This window comes from Hetaerina americana, unplaced genomic scaffold, assembly GCF_022747635.1.
Source record: "Hetaerina americana unplaced genomic scaffold, ioHetAmer1.1.p SCAF_31, whole genome shotgun sequence".
Classification (NCBI taxonomy): Eukaryota; Metazoa; Arthropoda; class Insecta; order Odonata; family Calopterygidae; genus Hetaerina; species Hetaerina americana.
In genome coordinates this window covers 989,988-1,010,589 of record NW_027286886.1, presented here as the reverse complement: position 1 = coordinate 1,010,589, position 20,602 = coordinate 989,988, and the positions used below count along the sequence as shown (strand labels likewise).

Here is a 20,602-nt window from a genome sequence, read left to right as displayed (position 1 = left end):
ACACAAAGTGACTTGCTCTGAGGCTCCATGCTCCTCACGCTTATTGTTTCTAATTTGCTTTGGTATTTCAATTATTATACTCTCCTCAAAGTCTACTGGTAATCTTCCACTTCCATAACTCTTTGATTATTCCAAATAGAACATCCTTGTTTTCCTTCAAGTGCTTAATAAACTATTTTTGGCTTCTGGCACCTTACTTAAATGTATATTCATATGCATGTTTATTCACTTCTGTGTATATCAGTGCCTTTCTCACCTTCATCTACCTGAACCTTCAGAGAACCACTTTTCATTGATTTCTGCTCTTGGGAAAACTTTTTTTATACTCCTTCCATCAGATTACTCCATCTTCTGTCAGTATATTCCATTTTCACATTTGATGTTGCTGAATTTCTTTCCTTCTCAATTGACTCTTCGCCGGCTTATATGCTATCACAGTATTTCCCTTCTTTATACCATTGCCAATTTCTTTACAGCAGTTTTCAGTCCAGTCTTCTTCACCATTTTTAACTAATGAAAGATTTGGTTCCATAATTTTAGAATGATCCTTATTGCCTTAATATCTTGGGTTTTCGTGTTTCCTCCTTTCAATTTGCTGCTCTTATCTGCTCATTTATCTTGGTTGGCAGGTTTCAGTTCTCCAGCTATCAACTTACTCTTCTGCTACTTTTGCAGTAGCTTTCTTCAGATTATTCAATTCCCTTCTTTACAGCTCTCTTTTCTCCTCTCAAATCTCTCATCAATGGCTGTGCTGAATCTTCCTCTGGTATTCATAATCTTCATTTATCATTATATGTTTACATAACACAACATAACATTAAAATATTGAAAACACAAAACTGAGTACCTATGAAACGTCAATATCAATATGGTAATGACAGTGATCTTTAAATATTACAGTCAAACTTGAATTCATTTTGATGTGCAAAATTACCAAGTAACTCCATTTGAAAGTGAAAGTTACAGTAAATGATGATAAAACTTCAAAGTTTCTGTTTTTCATAACGTTTATTGATTGCATGAGGCATCAATTTATGAAACCATTAATTTTATAATGAAAAACTATAACTTTGTAATTCCACCGCATTTTATTAAGACATGACCCAAGTTTTGACATTCAATGCCATCATCAGGACCTGATGATGATGCTGAACTTCAAAACCTGAATCATTTCTAAATGAAATATTGTTGAATCACAAAGTTGTGGGTTTACATTATTTATGGCTCTTATCACAAGTAAACTGCAAAAGTATTACAAATTACAAACAGTACAAAAAAGAGATGATCTTATGAAAAGGGAATTTCACTTTTTCTTCTAATAATAAATCATCATGCATTTAATGGCATATTAGACACAGTTATGGAAAACCATATTTTGATGACTTCTATGCTATTTTTGCAGTTACAGAAAGTAAGCATATTCATACAATTTAATTTAATAACAAGTCCCTAGCATCAGCCTCAAGAACTTCATTAATGGGGTAAAAATATTTGTTCAAAAGCTAATTGTAGTTAGATTTTGAATGCTGAAATATTGGCGCTTTATACAGAGGCTGGTATTTAATCAAATTGATACCGACTTTTAGGCTTTAATCTAGAAAAAATATTATCTTGTGATAGCCATGTACAAAATGTATGCTCAAAGCTAAGTCGAGTTCTACATTTAATTAAGAAAATAAGATCTATTGCATCACCAGATACTGTAATATATGTGTATTATGCATACTTTCAAAGTCAAATTAACCACGGCATAGTTTTTAGGCACATTCCAGCAGTGCAAAAAATGTGCTTTTATTACCAAAAAAGCATTAAGGAGTCTCTTTAGTTTAAAAACAATAAAATGTGTAATCCCTTCTTTAGACAAGCTGAAATTATGACAATTTATTCTCTATATGGTTTCAAGGTACTTCCCCTAGTAAAAGAAAATCAGTCAGCCCTGCCCATTAAAGCAGATAGCCATGATCATGATACTAGAAAGGAGGGTTTGTTGTACCCTTTTGTAGAATCGAAAAAACAAAAACTTCAACATTATGGGTTTCAAAATGTTTAATATATTACCTGATGAAATTAGAAGAGAAAGTATTGTTAGCTTTAGGAAAATGTATCAAAATGTGGCTACAGTCCTAATCATTGTATAATATTCTTCAGTTCTTTGGTTTGGTTTCACCTGGCTTCCTCTTTTTTCACTTGGTTATGACTTCTGATTGGCTTTTCTATGTTGTATACGCTGAGCTGAGCTCTTTTTTAATGTCTAATTACCAATATCTGTCATATATTTGAGTATTGCATGTAAGATTTCTTTCTTGTGCTTCTGCACAATTTCTTGACAAGATCAATTCCACCAAATGTTGGCTAAAAGACCAATTAATATAATTTTAGTCTTGGGTTTCAGCCAAATGAGATGACATATTTAGCTTATAAAAAAAACCATAAACATAGCAATCAACCCGAAGGTTGGTTTGGTAGGTGATAGTAGAGTTCACCCAGTACTAAGCCTGACGGTGTGCGAAATTCACACATAAGGGTAGGGGGGCCAGTTCATTTCCCTGTGCCGGTTATGGTTTCCCAGGAAGATCCGGTACCCAAAAAATCACATAGCTTGGGTGGAGCTGCAGGTGCCCAGAGTGCCTTGCCCAGGAATCGAACCCGGGCCCCACTGATCATTAGTCCAACGCTCTAACCCCTGGACCATGGCGACCCACATTTAGCTTATATGTTTCATTTTCCATAATTATGTACACTGAATTTTGTCAACAGATTATCAACATATTCTTTTACAACATATAGGATAAAATAAATATATATGCTGTAAACTGTCATAATACAATTAAAAATGTACATTGGATCGCAGTGATCCCTAGAAGCTGATTATTTTGACAGCTTTCTTTTGAAAAAAGACAGACTGTTAGTAAAAGCAACAATTTCTTTGTATTGTACTCCTTCCACAAAGCATGGTAAAGGCTAAAGTATTTTTAGACAATGCTGTCCCATTGACCATTTTGGACTCCGAGCCACTACCTGGTAATCTACTTCTGTACCAGCTATGAAGATCTTGATGAAGCATCAAAAAGAAGGTAAATAATTAAAAGGTCAGTGGTCCAGAGTATAATTTAAGTTAAATTTGGAAACTTTAAAATGAAAGAATATTGTGTAATAATAATAATATACAGGCATAATGACTAAGTGAACTAAGTAAATGTGCCTTCAAACCATGACAATTTCTGCATCCTAAGGTTAGAAGACAATTATTTCATGTGGTGCATTCATACAAAAGTGGCCCTCATTAAGCAACAGTGGTGGGGAAAGCAATAGAGTCAATTTATAGTGCAGCAGAAGTTAGAATAAATCAAAAGGTATTGCTGTTTTTATCGTTAACTGTGACAATTATCTGAGGGATATAAGCGGGTGTGACAGGGACAAGGATGCTTGGCTCACGTTAAAAGAATTCCACAAGAATTTTGGGTTACTGCATGAAGTAATGCTGTTGAAGGGACTGAAAAATACTAACAAAATGATAATATGAGCATGCAAGACTATATTGTGAAAATACAAGTCTTAAACAGGAAGGTAACTAAAGCTGGCACCAAACTGTAGGACCAAACTCGAGCATGCTTTCATTTGATGGGTCTACCGACATCAATGTATGAAGGTCTGGTCAGGAGTCTAGAGATGGGTGAAGAAGAAATTTTAACCAGAAACTTGAAAGCTAAACTCCAGCTGGAATAGAGACGAGTCAAAGAAATGAAATAAAAAATATGCACAAAATGGAAAGGCCTTTGCTCTGAAGAAGCGGTAAGGATATGTACAATGACAGCTCTGAAAAACAACTCAAGAAGAGACAAGATTTCATGACAGGAAATAAAGATGAAGGGAATCTAAAATTTAAACAAAAATTTGAAGATGATGACAATTTTCTCTCTGCAAGTAAGTTGGAAGAAAAGGATTGAAAAGACTTTCCAAGGAGGGACACCTTTTTAACAAAGAAGAAATTATAGTTCATGCGGTGAACTTTTTTAAACAAATGATGGAGTCATGTGGAGTATCATAACATGTACAATACATACAGAGAGGTGAGAGCACTCAAGATGTTAGAGCATGTCAAGCATGCCTCTGAACTGCATTCATTCTGATGGTATGGAAAAAATGACCCCAAATCTCTTGGGAGGTGGGAAATATTTGGTTACTTTTTCAATGATTTCTCATTTTTTTGCCATGAGAATTATGAAACCAAAGAGAGAAGTTTTCAACAAATTTGAAAAGTTCCAAATGGAGGCTGAGCTGTTTCACAGAAGGAGAGTTCAAATAATGCAATCAGACAATGGTGGTGAATATACAAGTAATGAATTCAGAGATTACTTGAACAAATACAGTGTATGTTCTTCGAAAAAAGTACCCTACTGCTCACAGCATTAAATCAATGCTAAATGACAAAATTCAACCATGATGAATGTAGTGAGATGTTAGCCGATCCAATCAGGTTAGCCAAAATATTATTGGGGTGAAGTCTAGGACACTGCTGCTTACATCAGGAACTAATGTCTATCTAAATAATCAATCAGCCACCCTGTGAATTATGGTCCTAAAAAGAAGTAAAATTGGACAAGTTACAGGCTTTTGGATGTGAAGCATGGGTAAGCGGCTTTTGGATGTGAAGCATGGGTAAGCATGATGTCAAGAAGTTGGATGACAGAGCATAAAAAAAGTATTTTTACTAGGACATGGGCTTTAGTGCTACAGCTTATGGTATTTGAAGAAAAAGGTGGTTATAATCAGTACGGATATGACTTCTAGAAAAAAACATTTCCTCTTAGAGCAAATAAAGCACCAGAATAGCCAATTGTAAAAGAGATTAAATAAATTGGTTTCCTCTCATTGGCGGAATAATTAATCGAAGGGGTAAAAACAGTAGAACAATCAAACCAACAAGCAACAGAATCTGGAAGTAAGGAAGGAGGAATTTCCTTTTCTCCATGGCCTTTTTCATTGTAAATTCTAATGAAGGAAAGTAAAATTCAAGCAGATTAGTTTATGCCAAGCAGATCTAAAGGAATAAAGAATAAAAAATATTTCACTTGTTGCAACTTAGCATGATGCGAAGAAAAACATGATCCAGGTAGATGACACGAAGCTATTGCACAAGAAAATAAAAAAGAACGGATGAAGTGTGTAAGGATAAATCAAGCCTGGTAAATCGTTAAGAGACTATATGGAGCAAATGACATCGAGTATTCGCCATCAAGATGAACCTGTCTCGAGAAATTGAAAGATATAAATTAGGACTCATGACGCAAGGTTTCAACTCATTTCTGCCACATGTTGCAAAAAATGCAACACTGAGTTTAGTTCATTGCGAGAGAAATCCGGGGATGCATTTCACCAAACTGTGCGCGCCCGCGCGTGCTACTACAATTAATAAAAATCTCTAAGTGAATCGGTTATTTTACATACCCATATTAATTGTAACACTGATGACATCCCTTAAAGCTGTCTCTCCATAAATTTTCTTGGCCAATGCATTGAGATCTATATAATGCCTGGTATGTAAATTCATTTTAATAGTTCCACATTTTGCAGTGGCAAAATCTGAGAGAGTTTCTGCATCACTTAAAACCACCGAGTCAATTGATAGAGTTAAATCTGTTACAGGAATTTGTAACATGCAGGATAATTGTTCTTTAATTACGTATGTAGAAGTCTCCACTGTGAACGGCAGAGTTAATATTTCACCTTGGGCGAGTTTAAATTTTACTGTAGCTCTTGGAGATGATGTAAATAGATCGTCTGAATCAAAAGTGGGCCTTGTAGAGCACATTTTCAATTTTGGAGTCGTACTAGCCATCAATTAATTCAAATGCGCTAATTTTCACTTTATAACAGCCTATCAAGGTTACGTTTCAAGTTTCTCACCGAGCAGATGGAAATACCTATTCATAAATCTATGAATTCTTAATGCAACCTCAATCTGTTGTCTTCGAAGGTGTAAATACTTCACCCCACCTATTCATACTAAATCACACATACGTCGAGCGTAATACTCGCAGTCGTAGGATGGCCATTCTAATAACCACAAGCTGAAGTTGGGCTTGAACTGACCTCATCAAAATGCCTCGGAGGTGTATGATTAACTCACTAATTGAAACTGTTTATCAGCTGTTTACGCTTTCAATATTTTCCAGAACCTTGGAGGCCGGATGTAAATTGACGCATGACCATTACACCGAGTTTAGGGAGACCCCAGGTGAAGTGAGGTTTGTGGGAGGTTACTGTACATTCCAATGCAATGATTAAATGTAATATATAAGTAGGAGTATTTATGCATTCAAAATATTACATCAGCATTTTTAAATAAAATACATTTCTTCATAATGGTAGCTTTTTTTATGAGCAAATTTACTCCATATGAATCACTTTTTTCGCGGGGTAACCATGACAATATCTCATTCCCCTGGAAAGAGACAAGGGAAGGTAGCCCGGCGCTCTGTTCCCTTCCCTGCTAACATGGTGAACCCCGGTCGGCCTTATTTTGGGTCATCTGCGAGCGAGGGTCAGAACTAAGAGAAACTGACAGACCTGCACTGCTAAATGAGGTGGTGGGGGAAGGTAGCGTCTTCCCGGGAAAGGATACAATTTTGCCTTACACTAAATTTCGCTATCTCCGAAAGGAGTTGAGATTTCTGTGATATTTCCTGGTAGAATATACCAAAAATCAGCAATGGTATGAATAATATATTGCTTGTTTGGCTGTGACTGAAGAGGAAGAAAAAAATTCAACTTTTCGAGAGTAATTGAGAGGCAAGTAATTGAAATAGTTTCGTAATGAGACTAATTACCAAACGAAGTCACGCGCTCATTTTGCCTGTCAATCATGGAATCACTTTTAGCTTTAATAACTGTCAAAAGTTATTTTATGCGTAGAGTAACTATATTATAGTCATGCGTAAGTCAATTAATGAAGAATTGGTTCTACTTGCCATGGTTAGTAAAATTCTGTTTCTACCCAGTATGTTCGGGAATTGTTACGATACCTTTACAATTCCATTGTAATGTGTGATTTTTATTTTACATGTAGGCTCAGATAGTAATGTTTATTGATATGTCGTGGGAAATCAATATATGTCTGTACATTTTAGTTGTTTTACATGAGGATGACTTGGTCCAATTGCCGTTAGAGCGGTGTTAATGTTTCGTAATGTAAGTCTGACATATACACTTTCAATGTTATTTGGTGATTTAATAATTTGTAATATTTATAACTTAACCTTTTTTATAATAAATTATAAGTATCTTTATTCACTCTCCCGTGTAGTCTGTTTTTCAATTGAGTGCTTTCAAGTGGACCATGTCAATTTATTTGTAGATAAACTGAGATATCACTAAAATATAGCGAGCAAGTAATAGGGAATAATAGTTTGTTGCGGGTATGATTGATGATTTTCGGTGGTCGCCACCAAATAATAGCGGTTTTGGAGCATTGAGAATTTTTTGTGAGCTAAACATGTTATTGAAATAAGCTTTGAAAAACATAATCACTTCCCACGGCAACCTTTTTTACAATACGGTTCAAAATTAATTTCTTAGATGACATTTTTCCGTTCTTATAATCTCATTGGAATTCATAATTTTATGTGTACGGTAGTCCAGCGGGTAGAGTGTTAGACTATTGACTGGAGGGTCCCGGGTTCGATTCCCGGGTAAGTCTCAGGGCACCTGCAGCTCCACCCAAGCTCTGTGATTTTTCTGGTACCCGATCTTCCTGGGTAATCATAACCGACACAGGGAAAGGAACTGGCCCCTCTACCCTGATGTGTGAATTTCACATGCCTGGGGATTAGTACTGGGTGAACTCTACAATCACATACCAAACCGACCTTAGGGTTGATTACTGTGTTTATGATAATGGTATTTATTACCTTTATCATCCTTCATTTTTCAGATCCTTTAACCTCACGGAGACTCATTTGTCTCCTGCATTATTTCAGAAAAACCATGTAAAATTAGCTGCTCAAGTTATTAGTAATCATGTTATAATAATAATAATACTTTATTCATTTTAAAAATGGTACAACCATATTAAATGTCGTCAATATAAGTATTATTTAACATAAAACATACTTTCTTAAATGTGATGAAGATTGTCACAAAAGAATTCATCCAAAGAGTAAAGTGGGTGAGCAAGTAACCAGGTATATACCCTATTCTTGAAACTCTGGATACCATCTGATTTCAACTGAGTAGGCAGATAGTTATACAGTCGTATGTTCATATTGTGAAATGTGTTGTAAGTTGATGACAATCTACAATAAGTAGTATTTAGATTCGATTTACCTCTTGTGGAATAGTTATGGAGGTTGGATCTTAATTGGTAAGTTTCTAGATTAACTTTCACATGAATCAGAGCCTTAAAGATATACAAACAAAATACAGTCATGATTCTATACCTAATAAAAAAAGGTTTGCAGGAATCACGTGGTGGTATATTAGCAAGAGAGCGAATAGCTCTCTTTTGCAGTAGCAAAATTTGTTTAACATGAGGGGAATGACCCCATAACTCAACACCATAATTCAAATGACATTGAAAGAAGGCATGGTAAAGTGTTAAACGATACTCATTTGAAATGATAAAGTTGAGCTTTCTTAACATATAAACAGCTTTACTAAGTTTATTACAGGTCTGACTGATGTGAGTCTCCCAATTAAGTTTTGTATCAATATAAATTCCTAGTATGTTAGCAGTTTCAATATCAGTTATTTTTGATTTAAGACTGCACACAATATGCTGAGTTTTGTTAGTATTTAATTGTAAATGATTAACATCAAACCATTCCTTAGCCTGTTTTTGGGTAGCGCTAGATCGTAACTTTGCATCTTCTGGATGTTGACACTTTTGCACAAAAGTAGTGTCATCAGCATATAAAACAGATCTAGGTTTCATATTACAGGGCAAATCATTAATCATGATAATGAAAAGTACTGGGCCAAGCACAGAGCCTTGTGGTACACCACATTTTACTTTAAGAGCTGCAGACCGATAGCCATCAAGTTCAACCAATTGGTGGCGATCATCCAAATATGACTTCATTAGTTTCAGTGCAACTCCCTTAATACCATAATATTCTAGCTTTGTTAGTAATATTGAATGATTAACACAGTCGAAGGCCTTACTAAGATCACATAGTGTCACTGAGACTGATTCCTTTTCTTCAAATGCATTAATGACATAATTAACTATGGACTCTACTGCCAAAATTGTAGATTTCCCAGATCGAAAGCCGTACTGGGATTTGGAAAAGAGATTATTTAACTCAAAAAAATTACATATTTGATCTTTCATAATACTACCTTGATCAAAAATTTCCCGGAATTTATTCAGAAAATTAAAAATACAAGTTTATTCATCTAAATCTATATTGTCCCCTTCAAAGTAATCCCCATCGACTGCAACACACTTATGCCAGCGCTTGATCCAATCCTCGAAACATTTTTTATATTCGGTTTTCGGTATGTCCATCAGTGCTTCCTGCGATTTTTCCATTACTTCCTCTCGGCTGCTAAAACGCGTTCCCCGTAATGGTTTTTTAACTCGATTGAACAGAAAGAAGTCACAGGGAGCCAAATCAGGTGAATTCGGTGGCTGTTGGATGGTATTTGTTGCATTTTTCGTCAAAAAATTACGAATAATGATAGCACTGTGCGACGGTGCGTTATCAATCCACGAGTTTTCTGCCCACATTTCTGGTCTCTTTCGGCGAATTGCTTCACGCAAACGTCTCATAACGCCCAAATAATACTCTTTGTTTACTGTCTGGCCTTCTGGCAAAAATTCATGATGCACTACACCGTTGTAATCCATGAAAACCGTCAGCATTGCCTTCTTTTTTGACTGAAAACGACGTGGTTTTTTTGGTCTCGGCTCATTTGGTGAACGCCATTCACTTGCCTGATGTCTGGATTGCGTGTCGTACTCATAAACCCACGTCTCGTCTCCAGTAATGATCCTTTTGATGAATGTGGGATCGGATTCAGCCTCGCAAATCATGTCTTTTGCGACGTCAACACGGTCTCTTTTTTGCATGAAATTGAGGTCTTTTGGCACCAACTTTGCTGCTACACGACGGAAACCCAAATCATTAACCACAATGTCTTGGGCGGATCCATAGGCAATGTTCAAGTCCTCCGCTATTTCTCTGATGGTTAATTTGCGGTTATTGACCAACATTTCTTTTACTTTATCAATTTTTTCACCGACTTTCGATGTCGATGGTCTGCCACTGCGTTCATCATCTTCGATTGACTCACGACCACTTCTGAACCGCTCGTGCCACTGGTAAACGACCGTTTTTTTTAGAGAATCGTTGCCGAAACACTTTTCCAAGATTTCCAACGTCCGTGCGCCACTAAATCCGTTTTTTACGCAAAATTTAATACAAGTTCGTTGTTGCAAATTTAAATCCATTTCTGAAATTGTAAAAAATCGCCAACACACACAGAGATAGATGTACTCTTGGCTACGTAACTTTTGCAAATGTCAAGTTATGACACTAAGATTTAAAGGGAATATCAACAACAGATGTACCAATTTAACAAAAAAAAACAGAACTCAAATCGGAACGATGGGAGCGCCACACGGTGGTTATTCCGGGAACTTTTTGATCAAGGTAGTAGCTTCAAAAATTTTACCAAAAACGGGACTATGGTAATGGGGCGGTAGTTAGCTAAATCATCTTTATCACCTTTCTTATAGACAGGTACTGTTTTGGAATATTTTAGAGCTGTTGGAAAATCTCCTGTCTCAAAACATAAATTGACTAACATTGCTAATGGTTCCGCAATGAGCACAATAATGTCCTTTATTATTGCGTTGCTTTATTAGTTGCCACAGGAGTACATGCATTAGTTGGGAGCAGTGAGATATGAGAATTATTTTCCTTTTCATAATGCAGTGTATTTTTATTTAACCTCATGCATAACTTTCTTATGTTCTTGTAGGTGTTTTGGGCATGGATCAGCTTGTTACAGCACAATTCACCATGGAAGTGGATTGTACTCAAGACAACCTCAATGGGGCAATGGATAACCAATACAAAAACCCTTGACTTGGCCCTTAGGAATGTGAGGCCTCATGGATTACTGGCAATCAGCCCTTGCAAAAGTCAGGTCATGGGTGTTCTTGGGAAAGAAAAAGGTGAAAGTCCACCCTCCTTAGCAGGATGGGTGAATAAGGCGTTAATGTTACAGTGGACTGAACTTAAAAGTAAGCAGTTCTGATTCCTCAAAAGAAAATAATCAAGATCCAATAGGAATTTTTGTCAATATTATTGGGTAAAAATGAGGATAATCACTACCCCAACCAACCAGTTCCTGATAGCATTGAAAAATGCATTAATGAACTGTTTGCTTCCCAACCAGACCCATGGAAATACCATGGATTATGGCAGTGATCTTTCGACTGACTTATCCTTTCTATTTCATGAACATATTCAATTCATTACAAGAGAGCCAATTGATGACCAGGGAAAAGAGTTGATGTTAAGTAACCAAAAAAATAGGTTCAGTTGTATACTTGGGTGTTCACGTGGTGCTGATAATTCTTAAGGTTCATCCTTGTAACCAATGTAGAGCAACCCTTACAACAGAACCTAATTTATTTAAGAATACCTTTTTATATTTTCTTTGAGGTGATGATCAACAAAACACAATCCGTCCCTCTGAAGAGTTTTTTCTTCTATTGACCAAGGCATCACTTCAGTTAGGCATTAATGAACACAATTAGGACACAGGATAATTTTGTCTAATTTAACCCCACTACTGTCTGAGGCAGTAGATTTTCAATTTTTCAGGTGTCAATCTCTTTAGTCCTGACTTAAAGAATATATTCCTTTCGGTTATCATTCAAGTATCCATTAAGCAGTTTTGTATTGAGATGAATGAAATGAACTAATTAATAATTTTACATTGCCTGTCTTCAATAACCCTGGAAAATAATTCGCTATTTGTTTCAAATTCTTCAAAGTGTATTCAGGTACCTATTTTCACATATTCTAAAGACCGGATGTGTATGCCTGTATGTTTGACCGGATTGGCCTATATGTGTTGCAGTTGAAATCTATTTTTATTTATTGTCTTTCATTTTATTCAGGCCGTGTAAAATGTACAGGCACTACTTGATGGGTTTGTATATACCTACCGGGGATTTTGTCTTTCCTCATGGGTTTTTCCTATGAAATAATAGGAATTATACCCAGCTGATAACCTCTTGGCTGATAGTGGAATATTCAGCCATAATATGTTTTTACAACTTTTTTGAGATGCCATCATCTTAAATTACTTTCATTGATTTAATCTACATTCCTCATAAGTGAACAATTCCATGCAAAATGTCACTATTCTGTTATGATTCTTTTTCTTAACTGCAGAGCCAGGCACAAGAAAATAATGAAGCATCATTGGATGATTTTAGTGCTGCCTATCAAAAACTCATTTCTTTTGCAAAGATTTGTTATTTATATAGGCATTTATATGAGAGGTCCATTTTTAAATTCCTAAATTGTAGTTTTTGGATTGAACTTTTATGAGCTTCTTCATTCAATAAATACATAATGACCAATGCAGATGTTCTTCTTTTCTGCGAACATCACCTAAGTCATTTCCTGGTGTCAGGGCTTCGTTTTGGTATGAAAACTTGATAAATAATTGAAAAAATGTATTTACGTGGAAGACGATATGTGAAATACAAAGAAAATTTAAAAATTGAGGGACGACGCAGTAATGTGATGCCAGTGCCATCTATCAACCAAGAATATCACTACGTCGTAGTTTCATTGTCAAACAACTCCCTCTTCGAGCGGTGGTCATAAAGAAAAAAAGTAAATGTGCAAAGCCTACCTACCACGCAGTGCGCACATGGGAGTGGGCGATTCATGTATCATGGACGTAATGCGTGAACCACATTTTCGTTGAGTACCACGGTTGACCATGGGAAGAGAGCGATGCATTTGTTGAAAATTGATATTAATCCCAACTTATAAAAGTTATTTTATAATTATTTATTGTTAAATGCGTGTTAATCAACATGGCAGCCTCTTCGAACTGGAAGAAGTTTTTAGAGGTGAATGGAGGGACAACGACGGTAAACATTGTCTTATCGGTTCTAGTTGCGTATTTACTGTATTCACTGTTTAAAGTGGACTTTCGACAGGTGGGGAAAGGCAGCACGGAATCTGCTGATACGGGGAAAATCGGTTTACGTGTTCAACGGAAGAAAAAAAGTCCGAAAAGTTTGCTGAAGCAAAATGTGATCAAGAGCCGAAAAGACGATCAACAACTATCTAGGTGAAATTTTATTCAGTCTATGGAAACCATAATTATGAAGAAAAATGTTCAGTATTTTTTTTACTGTTGTCATTATATTACAGGTTAACCCAGGCTGTAGCCCTAGACTGCGAAATGGTCGGCATTCACGATGGAAAGGAGAATATGTTAGCTCGTGTTTCTATTGTAAATAGCCATGGGCAAACGGTGTACGACACATTCGTTAAGCCTACCGAACCTGTTGTCGATTATCGTACGGCAGTGAGTGGTGTCCGATCCCAGGATCTGGATAAGGGTATGACTTTTCTGGTAAAATTTACTGTATTATGTGTGTGGTGATTACCTGTGTTGTGTGTATGGCATTTTATAAAAATATAGTATTTTATTTCAAGAGGAATCACTAGAATATAATCCTTTTTTGTAGTGAAAAGGGCCCTTAGCTATGTTTATTGTATTATACAACTTTCGTATTTTCCGCACTTTCTTGACAACATGTTCGAGCATTGCTACCCCAGTCATATGTGTTTGAGCGCAGTAAAAGCAATGGATGTGTTGGGATGGATTGGGAGTGAATTTGAGCAAATCCTATTTCCAGTCCTTTGTTCTAATTTTGATCCTTGACCTTTTATTTTTTGGCATCTATAGAAGCAAATTCCAGTGGTTTTAAAATTGTTCTGAAGATATATTTTAATTTTGGTAATTGTGGAACTGTATACCAACTTCTAGTAACGTCTGAAAGCTAAGGAGGAAGCCACTATCTTCCTCCATAACACTTAATGAGATTTTGACATAGGCATCCTCGTAAGGACTCATTTGCACAAGGAATACTGTCTGAAGGCTTATCAGTGGAATAAACTACTCTGCCTTTTATGTTGTTATGTGTCCTATTATTTAGTCTGTTGCAGTAGCATATGCAGTACTGTGGAATAGTGTGGCCACATAATATAGACAATTTGACGAGGTACCATTGCATGAAATATTTTTTGTTAAGCTCAAAAAAATCAAATATTTTGTAACAATTGACAGGTATGAGTATATTGAAATTTGGTTATGGTTTTGTTCTGTAGTATAGATCTTATGTTTATTTAATACTTAAATTCTTGAGGTAACCATTGCATGTTTTAGGCAGCCGGGATGTAGATGTGTATACCATATTTTCCCATCGATAACGCGTGCGTTATCTATACAAAAATGTTAAGATGATCGAAAAAAAATGACGATGGGCGTTATGTAATGAAAATTTAAAAAAATCCAAACAGACCTATAATTACGCACACTATGTATAATTTTTACGTGCATATGTGTTGAGTTATGGGGTCATTCCCCACATGTTAAACAAATTTTGCTACTACAAAAGAAAACTATTGGCTCTCTTGCTAATATACCACCACATGGTTCCTGTAAACCCTTTTTTATTAGGTATGAAATCATGACTGTATTTAGTTTATTTATCTTTAAGGCTCTGATTCATGTGAAAGTTAATTGAGAAATTTACCAATGAAGATCTAACATCCATAACTACTCCACAAGAGGTGAACCAAATTTAAATACCACTTATTGTAGATTGTCATCAACTTACAACACATTTCATTATATGAACATACGACTGTATAACTATCTGCCTTGTTGAAATAAGATGGTATCCAGAGTTTCAAGAATAGGGTATATACCTGGTTACTTGCTCACCCACTTTACTCATTGGATGAATTCTTTTGTGACAATCTTCATCGCATTAAGAACTTATATATTATGTAATATTTATATTGACAACATTTAATATGGTTGTATCATTTTTCAAAATGAATAAAGTATTATTATGCAGATGCGTGGCTTCTATACACGTTCAAGATAACTATGAAGCCCTGGCTGCGTGTTATCTATGGGTTCATGAGAACTACAAAGGTCTGGGTGCGAATTATCGATGGGAAAATGCGGCAATTGAACACAGTAGACCAATGGTTGACATTCATTGCCAAAGTGAAAGCATTGCAGCTCAGCTGATGTTTACTAGATAGTCATTTGTTTATAAATTTTGATTCTCAAGACCCTTCATAAAATAAGAATAATAAAATATTTCTGATATTATGAGGCCTCATTAATTAATAGGCAATGATATGCACCATAAACAATAGAAGATCAGAGCCTGAGCATTTTGAAATGATAGTTAAATTGGCAACATGCTATGGAAGTAAAGGTTGAGTAGAATGGGAAATGCAGGAACAGCATTTACTGTGCTGATAAAACTTAGCAATAGAAATTTTTGTGGACATGTTTCGTGGGCCAACAAAAGTTTTTGTTCTTACCTTGTCACTCATTTGCAGTTTTTAGTTCCATATTGTGCTGATGGTTCTCTGGGTATGAAAGAGTATATATATTTAATATTTTATTGATGTTATGGAAAGTACATTGATTCAGAATGTTACTGTGACAGTCTGCGAGGGCATTTGCACTACTAGGGAGCTAGATGTTTGAAAAATTACCATGGGTAGGAATGTTTCCACATAGTGATTTTCAATAGTAGGAAATAGATATTTTTAGTTTAATTTCGAAATTCAAATTGATCGTTGCACAATATTTGAATGCTACTGCATAACCTTTGCTGATAAAACATCAATGATAATTACGGGGTGCAATGGGAAGAAAACCTAACTTCAAGATAAAAAATTATTTCATCAGAAGTACTTCAAACTCCTTCCTTTAATTCTTGTAGTTTAGAAATAAGGAATCACTCATACCACAGTTTTAATTCACTGTAAATATTTAAGTCATGAATTAGGTCACTCAAAATAATACTATGCTCCATTATTTTACAGCAAGTATCTATCGATTTATATGCAAGTCATTCAATAACTTCTTACAAAATCAAAGGGAAGGTACTCGTAGAATAGGAAAAGGTTTGCTTTTGCCATCAATTTCTCTGAAATTTGATTGTTGCTTGTGTACTGTTACTGAAGTAGAATATGTGTAATTATTTGGTTGATGCAGAGAGACTTGTTTTCAGCTTTCCCAGAATCTATCATCGTTTTCGTGGCCTTATGCCATTACGTGTAGTGTGTAAAAAATAAGTTGTTATTTCCCATTGGTGATTAAAACTCTTTGTTATTTACTGTCTCCTTAAATAATTTCAAGCCATTCATCATATCTCTAGTAACTTTTTTGGTGCATTTATTAATACTTATTAATTCTCAAATTTCCAAACTTTTGCAGGAGTTGAGTTCCATATTGCTCAGAAGACAGTGGCTACCATTCTAAAAGGGAGGATTCTTGTTGGCCACGCACTCAGGAATGATTTAGGAGTCCTTTTTTTGAGTCATCCTCGAAGGAATACACGTGACACATCAAGGTAATAATTCATTTCTGTCAAAAATATCTTAACCATTAATAACATTGTTCAGGTGTTCACTAGGCATGGAGTTCATAAATTTTATTTAATATGTTGGACCATGAAATTTGGGAAGTCTAACTTCCCAAATTTCTTGGTATGTCGCTGCACTTGAATCTTTTACAAATTCCCTTCTGCAACAGTACTTTAAACTTCTCCCGTCCCTTCTTGACTTCTTCCTGCATTTCAAAAAAATTCATTTATCTCCTACAATGCAGACTTTGCCCAAATTTTTATATTTTCCAATGCACCATGAACCTCCATATTAGAATGAACACAGAGCATCTTGTAACCCATCTTCCCCATCAGCCTCCCTCCCAGGTCTGTGACATGCAGGCACCTATGGCTAAAGTTTTGATTACTGTCACAATGTGTCTTTCATTTACTCCAAAACAACCACACCAATCCAATTAAGGAGCCTGGAATTAGCTGGCTTATAGCTGTTGAAATCCAGCCTCCCATATTAAACTTTTCCCATTAGCTAACTCCTTCCTCTCTTGTTCCCTCGACAACCAGCCATTCATAATGCACATCCCTCAATACCATTATCAATCCCTCAATATCCCATCTTCTCCTAATCTTCCCATTAGATACTACTCATGCTCTGATGAAGGTGCCTGGGAGCACTGAAATATTGCATTAGTGTTTTTTTATTTTGTTATTATTTTTTTCCACTTAAGTGTTTTTACATATATGCACATTTGACAGCATTTAAACAATGGTGAAGTTTCTTTCAACAATAAGTGGGTAGTTTGGCAGAACTTGTTTAAGTAACTTTGTGAGCAATTTTTGGTTCTCTGCAATTTCAGCCTAAAAATATTGTATGCAGGTGTGCATGGGATATGAATTAATACAACATGTACCATTTGGTGTTCAGTGACCAACTATGGTAGACCAGAACGTAACATTAAGTCAAAGTATTTTTTATTGAGTGTCGTAGTGGAATGAAATATGTATAATCTAAGTACATTGAATCCCATAAGGATATGACTTTGAAATTATGGGTGTAATCATAATTCAAATTTTCAGTAATTGAGTGAATCATTGGCTTCTTCACATAGTACATTATGTGGTAAATTCGTCATACTGTAAATCAAGCAAGTGTAAGGCAAGGACATATTACATTATTTTTCAAAATTGGATGATTGAAATGAGAAAGTTCCCTATCATGTTTATTTTTTACGGATGTATGTAGCACAATATTGCCAAAAATATACTTTGAAAGTAATAAATGTGACCTGAGAAATTAAATATGAAACATTGTCACTGTGAATGAACAATTTATAGTTTATATTAATATTTCTCCTTTACTGCTCTCTAATTTTGTTTTGAATCTGGTAATTCATTCATTATAATTGTAGCCCTTTAGTGATTATTAGGTGTGAGCCAATAATAATATTTTTTCTGATTACCAATGCCTGATGTTTTATTCAATAATCTGATATGCCGACATGGATGGTGTAGAATTTTCAAAAAGCATTGATATTCCACCAGAGAACACTGGTAATAGCTTTAGAACATTGTAAAATTCTTGACAAATGAAAGCTGAAAGGTTTTGAGCAAGGTCATGGTAAAGAATGAAAAAAATCAATCCAGGTCCACGTTTTAACATTTATTTAACAAATCAAAATATAATTAGGGTGTGGGTCATCAATATCTTGAAAAACTTTCTATGTGAATGAAAGTTATCGGATAAGACAACAATATGTTTAGCTTAATGAGGATTCAGTGCTCTTTTGTCTTTCAAGAAACTAGATGTTTCTAGCTAAAGAATCTTTCTGTTGCAACAGACCCTGTCAGTGCACCTAGTTGACACTTTGCTCCTGAAAGGAATGCAATTTTTACAATATATAAAGAGGATCATCCTCAATAGGCAATAAAGACTCTTTTAGGTAACACTATAATTCGTCCTCAGGGTTTCCTGGGATATTTTATTTGGAGAAAGAACAATTTTGCATGAACTCATGGGAAACAGTACTGTTAAACCACCCATTTCTTTGAGCTTAAAAAATATCCCTACTGGGATCCTCTTTTGAATGATTCTCAAAGTATATTATTCTGTTTAGCTTTCCATAGTGATTATAGGAAGGAAAAGAGAAAACCTTTATTCTGAATTGCTCAGGGCCATGACTGCATAAAACATGAGTTTTCTGCATGTTTGAATCTACTCTTAAAGTTAACATATTAAGACACTGTATGTGTACGTTGAGTTTTATTGTTGTTGCATCATAGCATTTATTTTTACAATCAGACTACTTAGCAATGGAATGATGTTGGGAATGGATGATCTGGAACCTCCCATACTTATTTTAAGAAAACAAATCTAAATAATTTCAAGACGGGAATTCACAAAAGAGCTCGACAAGTTCCGTTAAATGCAAAGGTAGATGTAATGGGGATTGTGCATCACAAATACCTACCTAAAGACCAGACAGTCAACACTGAGTACTAACTGGGGGTTATGAAATACCTACGAGAGGGAATCAGGCCTTAGAAGCCCACTGGGTGGTGAGTGGTTTTTCCACCTTGGTCAAGTGCTGACTCATGTGTCCCTCAGAACTCGTGGGCTTTTAGCCAAAACAAGATCACTATACTTCCCCACACACCCTACTCACCAGGCCTGGCCCCATGTGACTTTTTCATGTTCACTTAACTAAATATCCCCCTCAAAGGAAAAAGATTTGCCATCATTCTAGAGATATAGAAAAAATTCAATGGAGGAGCTTTCCAGAACTGAGGAACTTTCGGAAGAAGCATTCCAGAACTGTTTCAGAAAGTGGAAACATTGTTGGGATAAATGTATACTTTGGGGAAGAGACTACTTTAAAGGGTACCCTGATGAATAATTTTTTGGTGATGCATTTTTTTAAACCCTCATAGTGCTGTGTCCTGCCAGCAGTACTAGCGAAAAGTACGGAGGGTAATTTAATCCAACTTATCATCTGAAGGAAAAAATATTTTGAAGTAATTTAAAAAAAATGCATTTGCAGTTTTTTTTATTGTATATTAACTGAATTAGGTAATATTTTTTAATGAATTTTACCTCACCTTACAAAATAATTGTAATTCATTAGCTTGGGTTTGAGCCAATATATTAGCCTGCTGCACTTTTCTCACAATTTACCAAGGTCAGAGATGCTCACCTCCAATCATTGACTAAAGTGATTGTAAAAGGTGGAAAAAAAATTTCTTGTATAATTTCAGGTATGGCCCTTTTCAGGAGATGGTTCATAGTAGAAGACCTAGTTTAAAGAAGTTGGCAAGTGAAATATTGGGTGCCCAGGTCCAACAAGGTGAACATTCCTCGGTATGTATCTGAGTTAACATTGAAGCAAAGGCATATCTCCTTACATAAACTGTTATATAATTTAATTGAACTTTCAGGTTGAAGATGCTAGAGCTACAATGCATTTATATAACATGTATAAAAAAGAATGGGAAAGTAGTCTAGCTTGAAACCATAAACTTTGAATCAAAAATGGTTCACAATGGTCCTTGGCACTTACGCTGTTAACAATGGAACATGCTTTAAAATATTCATTTATGGTGGCTATGAAGTCATGAAAAGACTACAGAAATGATTTAAAATATGTTCTTGCAAGTTGCTGGATGGACACTTTGTTGTTAATGTGCTGTGAATTGTAAAGACTTTGAATTTGTATTCAAATACTATGTAATAATGGTGTGGTATTTGGTTTAGTACACACCATGAGAAATAAATCTGATAAATTGATCAACCATCTGAAATAAATCATTAATTCTTCCAATAATTTGTGATGTAATCAACCTACTCAACTCATGCATGCAATAAAACTTGCATCAGCTTTCATCACTCAGCCCTAAGATGCACAATAGTACTAAAGTCAGTATCTGGCCTGACAGATTGAAACAGATGCAATAAGCTACTAACTG

General features: G+C 35.4%; 2 protein-coding genes across 4 annotated transcripts in view; one reads left to right on the top strand and one right to left on the bottom strand.

Annotated features, from left to right (window-relative positions):
• The window catches only part of LOC139691264 (IQ motif and ubiquitin-like domain-containing protein), a 28,431-nt gene extending 22,743 nt beyond the window's left edge, over positions 1 to 5,688 (bottom strand). The window contains exon 1 of the mRNA XM_071589017.1: positions 5,449 to 5,688. Coding sequence (XP_071445118.1) covers positions 5,449 to 5,659 — 211 coding nt within the window. The 5' untranslated portion in view covers positions 5,660 to 5,688. The remainder of the gene's footprint in view (positions 1 to 5,448) is intronic.
• Positions 5,689 to 12,912: 7,224 nt separating this feature from the next.
• Positions 12,913 to 20,423, top strand: LOC139691254 (RNA exonuclease 4). Of its 3 annotated transcripts, none has more exons than XM_071589007.1 (6): positions 12,913 to 13,105; positions 13,196 to 13,329; positions 13,413 to 13,603; positions 16,516 to 16,651; positions 19,895 to 19,997; positions 20,075 to 20,423. In XM_071589007.1, the coding sequence occupies exons 1-6, from the start codon at positions 13,070 to 13,072 to the stop codon at positions 20,144 to 20,146; spliced, it is 672 nt and encodes a 223-aa protein (XP_071445108.1). In that variant the 5' UTR covers positions 12,913 to 13,069; the 3' UTR covers positions 20,147 to 20,423. The 3 variants fall into 3 exon arrangements, with proteins under 3 accessions (XP_071445108.1, XP_071445106.1, XP_071445107.1); XM_071589005.1 differs by having other exon boundaries at positions 13,182 to 13,329; XM_071589006.1 differs by having other exon boundaries at positions 12,913 to 13,126.
• Positions 20,424 to 20,602: the final 179 nt, after the last annotated feature.

Coding starts and splice junctions, on each gene's coding strand:
- LOC139691254 (XM_071589005.1), top strand. CDS start 13,054: ATGCGTGTTAATCAACATGGCAGCCTCTTCGAACTGGAAGAAGTTTTT. Junction 13,604..16,515: donor ATCCCAGGATCTGGATAAGG/GTATGACTTTTC, acceptor AAACTTTTGCAG/GAGTTGAGTTCCATATTGCT. Junction 19,998..20,074: donor AACAAGGTGAACATTCCTCG/GTATGTATCTGA, acceptor TTGAACTTTCAG/GTTGAAGATGCTAGAGCTAC.